Source organism: Carassius gibelio, chromosome A4, assembly GCF_023724105.1.
Source record: "Carassius gibelio isolate Cgi1373 ecotype wild population from Czech Republic chromosome A4, carGib1.2-hapl.c, whole genome shotgun sequence".
Classification (NCBI taxonomy): Eukaryota; Metazoa; Chordata; class Actinopteri; order Cypriniformes; family Cyprinidae; genus Carassius; species Carassius gibelio.
In genome coordinates, this window is record NC_068374.1 from 25,025,409 (window position 1) to 25,038,593 (window position 13,185).

The 13,185-nt window shown below is 37.9% G+C and overlaps 1 protein-coding gene and 1 long non-coding RNA gene across 2 annotated transcripts in view; one reads left to right on the plus strand and one right to left on the minus strand.

Annotated features, from left to right (window-relative positions):
* Positions 1 to 3,105, plus strand: LOC127974495 (cyclin-dependent kinase inhibitor 1B). Its single transcript, XM_052577832.1, has 3 exons — positions 1 to 738; positions 898 to 1,006; positions 1,655 to 3,105. The coding sequence occupies exons 1-2, from the start codon at positions 276 to 278 to the stop codon at positions 999 to 1,001; spliced, it is 567 nt and encodes a 188-aa protein (XP_052433792.1). The 5' UTR covers positions 1 to 275; the 3' UTR covers positions 1,002 to 1,006; positions 1,655 to 3,105.
* Positions 3,106 to 10,892: 7,787 nt separating this feature from the next.
* Positions 10,893 to 13,185, minus strand: part of LOC127974603 (uncharacterized) — a 57,830-nt gene continuing 55,537 nt past the window's right edge. Inside the window, exons 3-4 of the long non-coding RNA XR_008157327.1 lie at positions 13,008 to 13,147; positions 10,893 to 11,225 (exon numbers count right to left, since the gene is read on the minus strand). This is a non-coding gene — a long non-coding RNA (uncharacterized LOC127974603). The remainder of the gene's footprint in view (positions 11,226 to 13,007; positions 13,148 to 13,185) is intronic.

The following is a 13,185-nucleotide window of genomic DNA, read 5'->3' on the forward strand; positions in this document are numbered from 1 at the left end:
TTTTTTTCCCCTGCCAGTTTACTTACGTTCGCCATATTGGGTGATCGCCTACTCGAATAACTCGTCTGTTTTTCTTCGGAATTACTACGAGACGGCATCGGAGTCGCCTGCTGTTTTCATGACTTGTTTTCCACGCGCCTTCGCCTTTCCGCAAGCATTCGCGCGATTGTTATGCGTGCACTCTGCGTCTGGCTCGGATTTCTAGGGAAGAAGGGTCGCTCTTAGTTAGACCGCGTCTGGCTCGATTGCGACTGCGATTCTCTGGACGAACTTTCATGTGCAAAATGTCAAAAGTGCGCGTTTCCAATGGAAGCCCGACGCTGGAGAGGGTGGACGCGAGGCAGGCGGATCACGCCAAACCGCAGGTCTGCAGAAACCTCTTCGGCTCCGTGGATCGCCAAGAGTACGCGAGGGACGTCAAGGAGCAAATGCTGGAGATGGAGAAAGCGTCCAAAGAAAAATGGAATTACGACTTCGCCAAAAACGAACCGCTCGCGCCTGGCGACTACGAGTGGCAGGAGGTGGACGCGAAAGAGGTACCGGAGTTCTACATCAGACCGCCTCACGCAAAACGGGATAACGTTACCTCGACCGGGACTGTGGATCATAACGGGAACCACGACTATTTGTTGACAACGAGTGGACAGGGGGACTCTGACAACGCGGAGCACGCAAGTCGCTCGGATTGCCGAACGGCGCTCACCACGCCGAGAAAAAGACCGTCGACAGAGGATCAGGGTAAATGTTTCGGGAGTCTCGGTGCTCTTGATCTCGCGTAGATCTCGAGGGACAAACAGTTTGCCCTCCCGATCGTGCGTAATGGTGAAACTGCTTGCTTTCGCGGTCTAGCTCGCAAATGAAGTCCCTTTTCTAACACCATCTTCATTCTTTCGATAGATCCTCCTTGCCAAAGCAAAAGAGCCAATGTCCAAGCGACCGAGGCGCACTGCTGTCCAGAGACGAGTTTGCACGCGCCCAGCAAGTCGGATACCAAAACGTAAACAAGGTGAGTTTCGTGCGCGCTGTCTGGTGCATGACATCTTTTGCATTGGTGTAAATGCTTGTTACTTAATGCTAAAAAGACCGCGTTCAACATAGCTTATATATATATATATATATATATATATATATATATATATATATATATATATATATATATATATATATATATATAATTATTCTCTCGGTTTTACTGTTGAACCCTAAAACGCCAAGAATGTTCGATCCTTGACGCGTGCTTGTCCACGCGTTCAGAAAGCGTTTGGTTTGGGCTTTTCAAACAAACGCGCGTTTAAGACGTTCTGTCACCGCGCAAGTGACAGTCGAGTCAAACGGGACTCAGAAGCATAACATTGTAGTAACACGTCAGCAGGTCTCTTGTAGGGTGTGCGCGTGGGAGGAGGAGGGGGTCTGGGTTCACAATGCACGCACGCACATACTTGCGCGCAAAATTCTTCGCTTTTCATTCGCGCTGTCCTCCGCTATCGCTCCTGTTTTAAACGCATCGTGGGAGAAGTGCGTTTGTTTGCGCGCAAATATTGTTGCCGTAATTTTCTGTGTCGTTTATTTCAAGCATTGTGTCGTTGTTTTTGCTAGCGCGTTCGACATGCTGTTTCCTTTGCTAATAAACTTTTTTTCCCCTTGTTCCCTGCAGAGGCAGATGAAGAAGACCATTTTCTCCATCAAATACTTCAAGAGCTTTATGAAGTAAACAGGGACAGCAGTTGAAAAATACAAATCGAGCCTTGGAGAGGCTGTATAAGCACTGAATTTTTACACTAAAATTTTGGCACTCGACAGAATATATTTGCCTCAAAAGCAGACAATGTAGCAGTGTGCAATTGGAGTTTCGTTTGTTCTTTTACTACCTATGTATATACTTTCATTTTATATGTAGCACATTTAAATGTAATATTATGTTTAACAAAAAAAAAAAATACAATCATTTATAAATGGAGTGCGTTTGACTTGAATTGCTGTGCAGTTTTCAAAACGTCTCCCCAAAATGAACCCTTTTAAAGTAAATATATCTTTGTCAAATACAAACACACATGCATAGACACCATTTCTCTTTAATTAGGGTTAACAATCCCATTGTCTCAGTTTTGGCTGGCTCAGGATGTTGACAGTCAGAAATACACCTTCATGTGTATCAGTGTTGTGCTCAACAGCAGCAGCACAACCTTGGACATTTTTTGAAGTTGCACAAATGTCACTGTTTGAAAAGCATTACAGAATTCTTCCCCTTCTGTGATCCGGCTACATTCAAATGATTTGATATTTACATTGAGACCGTTTTATGTTTATTGGTACTTATGATTTTACCAGCCAAAGTTACAGCACGTTGGGCATGTGGTGTTCTTCTCTGAAGGGACTGTGACTCCTAGAGTGGTATTAAGGTTTTCATGCTTTTTTTTTTTTTACAGTATTATTATATCCCCGGGTTATTCCACTAATTTTATTTTATCTTATTTCTTTTTTTTATTTGGGAATAATGATGTAAATTCTCATGAACTACAAATCCTACTGAGTATACATTCAAAAATTTATTTTCTTATTTTTCTTTGTCAATTTTATGTTTTTCCATTCATTGCCATGTAGCATAATGTTTATATAAATATACATTTCATTTTTTATTTCCTTTAACACTGGGTCATACAGTTAAGAAAATTAGTCCATGAATCCACTTCTTTGCCACAATATATTTGGCTTTCGTGTTGAACATGAAATGGCACTATGAAAAAAATGTATAAATGGGATTTTTTTTTTTTTTTTTTTTTAATTAAGACGTTACACTGCACGTGTGTAAAACATTGAAGTGTACACCTCTGCGTACTGCTTTGTCAAGAAGAAAAACATTAAAACAACAACAACAACAAAAAAACACTGATGAAGTTTTACTAATTTATTTATATCAAGCTTTTTGTTGTTTATGATTATCCAAAGTGGCATTTGTGCATTTTCTGTATGTACTTCTTTTTATAGTTTTTTTTTTCCCTCCAAAAATTTGTGCAAGGTTGCAAACTGAGCCTATTAAAAATTTGATGTGGATTATGTACTGCTTTATAAATGAGATGATTAAACCATAATGACATGAACACCTTTCACCTGACTCCTTTTCATTATATTGTGCTGAAAAAAATCTGAATGAAAACACACTCTTAAGGGAAACTTAAATACACTTCTCACACCCTGCATTAGCAAACGCCCCAAACTGACCTTAAGCGGTTTTAAAAACCTAAATACATTTAAAACAATTCCAGAAGTGATAAATACATCACTCTCTGGTGCTAAATTGGTATGTGGCACTGTTTTTTCCCCAGAACCAACACAAGCACCTGTCCACAAAAACACAATTATGTAATTTAAACTGCACTCCCTTTTTTTTTATTTAGTGATATTGAACAAGGTAGGACAAACATGCTTTAAAATGTAATTTTATGATGTAGTGTACTTACAAAATCTAATATAGTGTGTGCAAGAGATGCACACTAACAATCACACTTCTTTACACATAATATATTATTGAATATATTAATAAACACAATGGATCGAACTATATTACTCAAAACACACAGTGTCAAATCGAAACGCTGTTTTCTTTTAAATTGTTTGGTCGCGCATGTTGACTTGCAAAAGACACACATCCTCAAATATTTATCTCGATTGAAGATAAGGTACGTGGTCACGTTGACCTTATTCTACTCGTACATTATCCAGGACATTTTAAGCGAATTCTTGAAGCGTTTTTGCAGCTTGCGCACCTTTTGGTTAACACAACATGCAACAAGTTTGTGCGTTACAGCTTCTGCGTTTCTAACGCATAACTTACGGAGCTCCCTGCTTCAATAAAGAAAAAAACAAGGACACGTCCCGAGCAGAGGAGTGGGGGGAGCCAAGATACTGACATGCGGTTTGTCCAATCAGACAACTATTAAGAAAAACACACCACTTACTGAAGCCACTGAGATTGGCTTTGCGCGCGCTAAGGCTGGAGGAAGAGTGTGTTTGTACAGAGTGTTCTGCTCGTAAAGAACAACCTAGAATAAGAGCCATTGGCCAGACTGATATTTCTGCTGATGTTTGCGAAAGGGAAGGGAGAGGTGAGTTTGGCCCGAGGGTTAAATCGCAAGGATCTTTCTAAAGCCCCGTCCTCCTGCTCGGAAATCACGGCTGCATTGAAGGTGACGAAACACGTGTATGAATCACACAGCGCGGACGCAATTTACACGAGCGAATGAAAAATTATTTTAACTATAACTTAACAATAACTTCATAGGATGGTGATGGTGATGTGAATGAAAATGTTACAGTGATATATATTTATAAAACAATTACAGTTAAAAAGTTAATTAACGACAGCAGAAATTTAAGGGGCAGCACAAATTCAAACCATTGTTCTGGCTTATAGATTAGGCCTATGATAAAATTAAATAATACAAATAACAAAATAAAATGTATAACATGTCACAATAAATAATAATATTAAAAAAAAAAAAAAAAATTGTCCTGACATCCTTGTCCTGAGAAATTGTTCTTTTAAAATCTATTTATTGACTCATCTGAATACTACTGTCATTTTGTGGTAAACTTGTGTATCCAACAGCTTTAGCAATTTTAAACATTTTAGGCATCTTATAATATATATATATATATATATATATATATATATTCTAACTGAAAAAGAATCAGTTTTGAATTAGTTGCATGTTTCATAGGACTTAAGACTAAAAAAGCTTAATACAGACCGTGCAAGAGATGTACACTACCAATCACACTTTACACACTTCACTCAATTTGTTACACATGATCTAATAAACCCTTTAAATGTTCAAAACTACTTTTATAGAAAAATGTAAACTCCTACAAATATTAATTTCGTATTAATTTTGATTCTTTATTTGATGACTACTTTTAGTATGTCTTCGATAAGACAGTAAAGGAACTCATTGGAGAGTCCGGCACATAAGAACTTCTTCAATAAAGCATGTGGGAGAAAGAACAGAGGGTCGCACATTTTTGGTCACTACATTTTTCGGTCATCTTATGACCTTACATAATTTTATGATTTATTATTATAATAAAAATCATCATAACGTCTCAAATTAAAATAATAAACCTTAAGTTTTATAATTAAATGCTTTGCAAGGAGGAAATCATTAATACCCATATTGCTGCTTGCACTAAAGAAAACAATTCTTATTATATGTGATTATTTTCACCCAAACATCTTTCCACTAAAAATAAAATGGGCTTGTTGTCAAATTATTGAGAAAACCATTGTTACTGACACAACACCCTTTATCACATGAAACAATATGCTAAAAAACTCTTTCTGAGAAGATCTAAGTGGTTTGTACTCCTACAGTCAATAAGTGATTAAGCAATGCACAGCTTGAACTGGAAGCCTGCCATGACATGAGCCTTGGTAAACACTAATAGCAGGCTGATGAAATCAGTAATTATGATACAAAAACAGCAGAAGGCTTCACATTTGTGCAGCTGTAAACCACCAGTGACAACGCCCTTGCTTGCCCTATGCAGTAACTAAAGACATACAAGTCTGGTTTTTAATATAAAATTATAGTTGTAAAACCAAAGGATTAATTTAATCTACTTGCATTTACACAAGAAAAGAGGATTTTTCTTTACCTCATTCACATTTCAGATGTCAGGGTGCTTCACACAGGACTCATGGTTGCGTTCACCTTTTCGTCTCCAAACAATCAAGTTTGCAGATGTCCCAACCAGTCAGTAGAGAGCTTCATCAGAGAAAATAACTTTGCACCAGTCATTAATATATAACTTCATATATTATTATTAGTCAGCCATGGCAACACTTTGACTACATAAATTAAATATCCCAAATATAAAAATAAAAAACAAACAAACCGTTATGGCTAAAAGTTTTGCAAGTGACATAAATTTTGTGTTTTGCATATATATATAAATAATGAGTCAGTATTTACAGTACTGACCCTTGTTCTTCATAACCTCTGAAATTCACTCTGGCATGCTGGATATTAGCTTCTGGGCCAAATCTTGACTGATGGCGATCCATTCTTGCCTTATTAGATCTGACTTGATCACAGTTTGTGGGCTTCTGCTTTTCCACTCACCTTTTGAGGACTGACCACAGCTTCTCTATGGGGTTGGGATCCGGGAGTTGCCTGGCGATGGATCCAAAATTTAAATGTAATGATCTTTGAGCCACTTCTTTATCACTCTTTCTTTGTGAAATGGTACTCTACATGCTGGAAAATACACGGATCATCACCAAATTTCTCATAGGTTGTTGAAAGAAGTTGTGCTTGCAAGACGTTTTGATACTATGCAGTGTTTTTGGGCAGAATTATGAGAGAGCCCTACTTCCCATGGTTGAAAAGCAACTCCACACATGGATGATCTCAGGATGCTTTACACAGGACTCATGGTAGCGTTCACCTTTTCTTTTCTGAACAATTGATTTTCCAGATGTCCCACACAGTCGGAAGAGAGTGTCATCAGAGAAAGTAACTTTGCACTAGTCTTCTGCTATCCAATCCTTGTCCTTTCTGCTAATTTCAGTCCGTCCTTCATGTTTTTCTTGGAGAGAAGGCTTCTTCGCTGCGCTTCTTGACACCAGGCCTTGGCCTCACTGTGCGTGCAGATGCTCTCACACAAACCTGCTGCCATTCCTGAGCAAGCTCTGCAGTCTGCACTGCTGGAGACACGATTCTGTAGCTGAATCCTCAGAAGGAGACAGTTTTGGTGCTTGCTGGACACTCTCGGACGTCCTGAAGACTTCTTCACTACAGTCGAATCCCTCTCCTTGGAGTTCTTGATGATCCGGTACATAGATCTTTTCAGGTGAAATATTCTCTGTAGCAAATTTCCTGCATGTGAGGCCATTTTGATGCAAAGCGATGATGGCTGCATGTGTTTCTTTGGAGGTAACCATTGCTAACAAGAACACAATGATTGGAAGCGCTTCTTCTCTCCTTTTATAACAACCCGTCTGCTCTTACAATCTAATTTCACCTGACTAATACTCATTCACACTTTCACATGTGCTGCTGATATGACTTGTCAATTAATGTTAGCTAGTCAATCGCCACCAGCTAAAAGGGCGCCAATGAGTGCTCATACTGGCATTTCAAACATTTTTGCAAGGTTGTGATAAAGACTGGCATGGGCGCCCCCACTGGATCCCCCAACATCATTGGGCTAGAGTACTGTCAAACTGACAATGCCTGTATGCCATTGGATCAGAGCGCTGTCAATTGGTGCCTGATTGCTCCGTGCAAAGTTTGCATTTGGAGCGCTCATCAACGGCATTAGATCAATGGGCTCTGTCAGTGCTTTGGCAAGACATGTTTTTTTTTTTTTTTTTTTCATGCAATAAAGCTAGTTCAAAGGCCAATTTGCACAAAAGCAGTATTTTTGTTTATTTGTGGCAGTTGATAAATCATGCATTTTGATGGAAAAGTGTGCTTTTGCTATATATCTGTAATTATTTCTAAAGTCAAACATTTTGGGGGGAATAATATATATTACTACAATGATTCAAACTGTTTTAAGGTACAGCACAACTGTAGGCTGGCGTACAGCTGGCAGAAATCAGCTACTCATCTCAATGCACCTCATAAAGGGGAGGATGATATGACGGCACAAAACAAATGAATGCCAGAGATAACCTCATGTACTGTAGGACACTGAAGGTTGAATGGTGGTTCGCTCTTGTCTTCACCACCCTTTATTTACATAAACTTGCTGCGTTTGCTCATTCACGAGTAATTACAGAGTCCCGGTCTCTGAGATCAGCTCTTAGATATGTGCGGATCTGCAATCTCAAATCTCAACGCCTGCAACAACAAGGTGCAGAGCGGCCAAACTCCCATCCAGCTCTGTCAAACTAACCCCACATTTCCAGGACAAAATTAGCTGAAGACTAATTTTATAACCTTGTAGATAATGAGAGGAGAAGGATCATAAAATCAGAAAATGTTTACAGCTGGCCCTATTGCACAGCTCCGCACATGACCTCATATTTGGCCTACCGTTGGGAATGAAACCTTTGTGAATCTCAGTCATATTTTTGAAATGTGACGTATCATCGGTTTTGCATTGTTATTAATTTGAGTGAATTTTATGAGCCTCAGTGTGATTATTTTCTTTTTATTCCTCTGCCTCTCTTTGCCCAGCAGTCATGTGTTGTCTAGAAACCTGCATTGGCCAGTCAAGAGAAACAATGCTTAGTTGGCCCAAAATGTGTCCAAAAGAAGGATGTAAACAGTCACCTTCGCCAGCATTTTTGTGTGTGTGTGTGTGTGTGTGTGTGTATGTGTTCTGCCTCGAAGCTCAACACCGTGCTGTGAACTTCAAATGCATGTGTGTTTTTGGTTTGCTCTCAATGTTATACTCTTGGGGTCAAACCAAATTTCCCCCCTCCCCCTATGCATTCACTCTCTTTATCTCTAATGATCAACTAGCTTTCATTTCTTTTATCGCATCCCATCTTTTTACAGGCAAAAATGGATGTAAAAGGGGGAAAAAATAATTTGTGCTGACTTCCAAGTTGAAACATCAACCGTGGTTCTTTGCTTACAGACCTATTTAAAAGAAATGCATGGTGCGAAAAAAGTATACATATAAAATAATGTAAAAATAGTATACATTTGTGTATATATTATTATTATTATTATTATTTTATTGTAATGTCTTTACTTTAGAAAAAAATAACTGCATTAAAAATGTGGTGTTGTTAAATCTAGTGACTATTTATTTTCACCTGAATGACAAAATAGAATGGACAACAGAATTAACTTACACTGTTGAAAGGTCCTGAGTCGTATCAAGAAATCAGAATATCAGCTACTTGAGGAACACGTCAAATCCTGAAACTCAGTCTAATGCATGAGGTGTAACTAATCATACAAATAACAAACAACCTCTGGTCAGACAGCAGAGGACAGCTGACAACGATGCAGATAACAGGCCCATCAAGTCAAGCATCCTAGTTTTAAACCTGTGTGTCTATGGTTTCACACAGTTTGACTTTACTTACCAGTTAGGGTCACTGCACCATTTTAGATACGTTCCAGCGGTGCGGCTGGATTGAGATCCCAGAGGTCAAAGACATTTCAAGGGTCAAGCTGCCTCTCTCTTGTAGGAATTAACAAGCACTTTCTGAAGTAACAAACCACTATTGCTTAGATAGGGACACGTGCCTGAAGGTCAGAGTGTATCTGACCAGTGTGAATAAGCAGATGGTAAATGTTTTCTTATCCTTTTCACTTAAAACCCTCGGGAGAAAGCCCTCAAGAAAAGCTTAGAGACCGCTTATGATGCAATCTTGGCTGGTCTGCAAATTTACAAATTTTACATTAGTTTATATATATATATATATATATATATATATATATATATATATATATATATATATATATACAGATATATAAACAGAGACTAAATTACAAAAGATTCTGTTTTCATGCAGGTTTACCAACAATTATTAATAGGAGAAACTATTCTAAAGCTGATCTTGTCTTTTAACATGGCTTACTGATTTCACATTGGTTCTCACCAATTCAGTTAATGTTGGTGAAACCAAGAGAAAGCTCTCAGGTGAAAGGTCATGTCAGATGAATTGGTAACCACTAATATTTAACAAATATCACACCCGAAGTCACTAACAAAAGTACCCGATGACACACTCTTATCAGCACAGTACTTAGCAATCTTGCGTGAAATCTAGTTTAGACATCCCATGTCTTGCACTGACTCTCAAATTATAGCTCAAAATAGAAGCTGTTTGCGAAACGTTAGTTCTTTGGCTCCTTTATGCAATTTAAAAGTTCAGTAGCTCAGGATTCATGTTCTAGTTACGCAGCACATGTGCTAATTAACTTAACACTTTACTGCAGCCTCCTACGCATGGTGAACTGAAATGCTGAATGCCAGCTCTGTAAAATGCCACAAGTAGGAGTAAAGAGAGATGTAGAATAAAGATACTTAAATGAATAGTGTGCCCGAAAAAGAAAATCATTTACCTACCCTGAAGTCGTTCTAAACCCATAAGGATTTTTCTACAGTGGAGATATTTAGCAAAACATCTACGCTGCTCCTTTACATAGAATGTAAGTAAATGGCGGCTGTCAAGCTCTAAATAAATGAACCAAAGCATTATAAAACTTAATCTTAAGTCATTATTCACTGCCAATTTCCTCTACTGCTACAGGTATCTATATCTGCATATATTTAAATAGATGCTTCAGATGTGTCAAATCTGGCATTAATAATGTACAATTTATTCGGTTCTCATATTTAAAATTATTTTAAAGATTTCAGAGCTACAGCAAAGGAGATTTTCACTAAATGGTTGAATTTCACCTAAAAATAATTTCACTGAACTACTTTTATGGGTTTTTTTTAAGCTAGCCAGTCTCTAAGCACTTTGTATTTTGATGGATTTGGAATGATATGAGGAGTGTCAAACTATTTATTATATATTATATAATATATATATATTATATATAATATATACAAGCTGCCTGTCTCTTGTTCCTTCAAATCTTGTTTGAAGATAACTGGTCCCTTTTAAGCACAGTGTTGGATCGGTAAAAGAGTAGGACTATTTGGCTCCAGACCGGCATAAAAGAACAACTTTGTCTGATTACTCTGCTTGCTGCACAAACGCACAGGAGTCTTTTAAAATGCAGACACATCTCCAATCACAGAAGCCCTTCGCCTACGGCAACCACAGACAAGTCTGCAAAGGCTGACGAACACCTACATCTAGAAGAAACCACTGATGTCTGTCTCTCTGCAAAACCACAGTGCAAACGTCAAGCCTGGCATAGTTCAACGGCCTGCTAAATGATAAAACGAGAATGATAATCACAGTCTATGAATGTTTTTATATGTTTTATATCATTAGGCAGGTTACAGGTTCATTTGACACCAATAGGACATTTCTTAGATGCATTTGGAATATATGCATTCTTGTGTTCAAAGACAAATGGCAACAGCCCCAAGACATGTTTTTAAAAAATTTAACTTGACATACACAGTTATAAAGTGATGTTTTGAATACAAATCAATCATAATCTACATCATGTGTGTCATAACATTTCATGTGTGGCATGAAATGAAAAAAGCAAGCAAACATCAGTGCAAACGTAGCTGCAGTAGCTACACTTTAAAAGACTAAAAGACAACTTCGACGAAAGGTTTTTGCCTAAAACCTGCAAAAAGACACAAAAAAAAAAAAAAAGCATTAGTAATTAAGCAATTAGCTGATTATTGGATATATCATTGCCTTTTATATATTTCTAAATTAATTAAATTGTTTAATGTGGGTACATTTAAACTTTTTAGTCATTTTAATAAAAGGCCATTAAAACTTAAACAAAATAAAATAACAAAAATCAAGAAGATCAGAGTATATTCATTCAAAATAAATAAAGGCTCTTGCATCTCTCTCTCAATCCAAAAAATGCTAAAATACCTGTGCAATTTTGACTGTCATTTCGGCTTTGATGTGGAGAATGTTTAGAGAGCACTAATAACAGTTTTGGGAAGAGACGCGCTTGTGCATGACATACACACAGGGCATATTTGTGGAAAGACATAATATCAAACTGACTAGACCTGCTCTATCATATTTACTACTAAACTTGTTTGAGAGAATGTGTGTTCAGGCATAGTGTAACCTACTCAAATACGGCTCAAACAAAACAACCTTTGACGTTTTACAGCCTAATGATATATAAAATGATGTTAAATATCAATAATGACATATAACAAAAGGTCTGCAATTTTGGGTGTGGTGTGTTAAACTTCAAATATATTCAAGGCTTTCTAAATACATATTCACTTTGTAAATATTTGCATTTCCAGGAACCAAAACTGAAATATACAGAGAAAAGTGCATGTTGCCACTAAAAAAAAAAAAATCGTTCCAAAAGGAGGTTTGTACAGAAATCCCATAGAAGATTTGATTTCTGTTTTTAAAGGGGTCAAATGATGCGATTTCAATTTTTCCCTTTCTCTTTGAAGTGTTACAAGAGATATTCTTTATAAAAGTTAAGAGTCAACCACGCCATCCTAAAATGACTCATTCTAACACGCCCCCACGTCTATGTCACGATGTGGGAAGATTTGCATAACACCCTCAATCCGACGCTGTGTTTTTCATTGTGAAATGCTTTCACAACTAGAAATCAGTGGTTAAGTTGTATTTACAACACTGTTTCAGAACAGTTCAACCCAAATATTCAGATGTGTGCAGTTCATTTTATGGAGGACAGTTTCCTGATCCTGGGAGAGTAGACTACGATGCCAGCTGTTCTGACTCACATTCTGTAAATACATTTACATATTTAAATGATTTTCCACTGATGATTCAAACCTGAGTTTTAAGCAGTGTAGAGTAGTGCTTGTTGTTTGTCATTTCTCTGATCACAAATGCGAACATGGTTTTATGTTTACACGGCATGATGCGAGGCAAGGCAACGCATAGAAAGTCAGTATAAGTCAGCGGTTCTCTATTCCAGTCCTCGCGCCCCGCTGCTCTGCAAATTTGTCCGTGCCCTGCGAAGTGGACATCACAGGATATTCCACCATGATTCCAGGTCGAAGTGAACGCATATGTTTCATTCAAAGTACACTGAAGTGCACAAGACGTGAATTTAAATTATATTTATTTACAGAGGTATATGATGTCACACTTGTCCCTGTGTGAAGACATTGTGCTGCGCTAATTCGTGAATGAATGATACGAAGTGAGGTAAACTTCAACAGATTTCACCTGCTCAGGGAGCAATAAAAACTGTGTAGGGACCATGTCAATTGGAACACAGTTCAGACACGGAGCTCACTTCTAAAGAGCTAATTATCTGAATCAGGTTTGTTAACAGAGAGACATGCACAATTGCCAGAGCTGGGGGCCGCGAGGACTAGAATTGAGAACCGCCGGTATTCTCATTATAATCCGTATTTATGTACCCACTGGATGCAATAAATACCTTGTTTATAATGGGTCTAAATGTCTTTGTCTCAGCGCTCCGGAACATGACATCACAGTATAGTAAGGTGTGTAACATTTCCATCGCACGCTGGATAGCTGGCCAATCAGGACACACCTCGCTTTTTAGAATGATGAGCTCTGTAAAAATGAACTCGTTTCAGAAAGGCAGGGCATAG

What these genes read in the sequence shown, in the direction of transcription:
- LOC127974495 (XM_052577832.1), top strand. Translation starts at nt 276, where the DNA reads ATGTGCAAAATGTCAAAAGTGCGCGTTTCCAATGGAAGCCCGACGCTG. An exon ending in ACCGTCGACAGAGGATCAGG is followed by an intron (nt 739 to 897) that starts GTAAATGTTTCG and finishes TTCTTTCGATAG; the next exon opens with ATCCTCCTTGCCAAAGCAAA.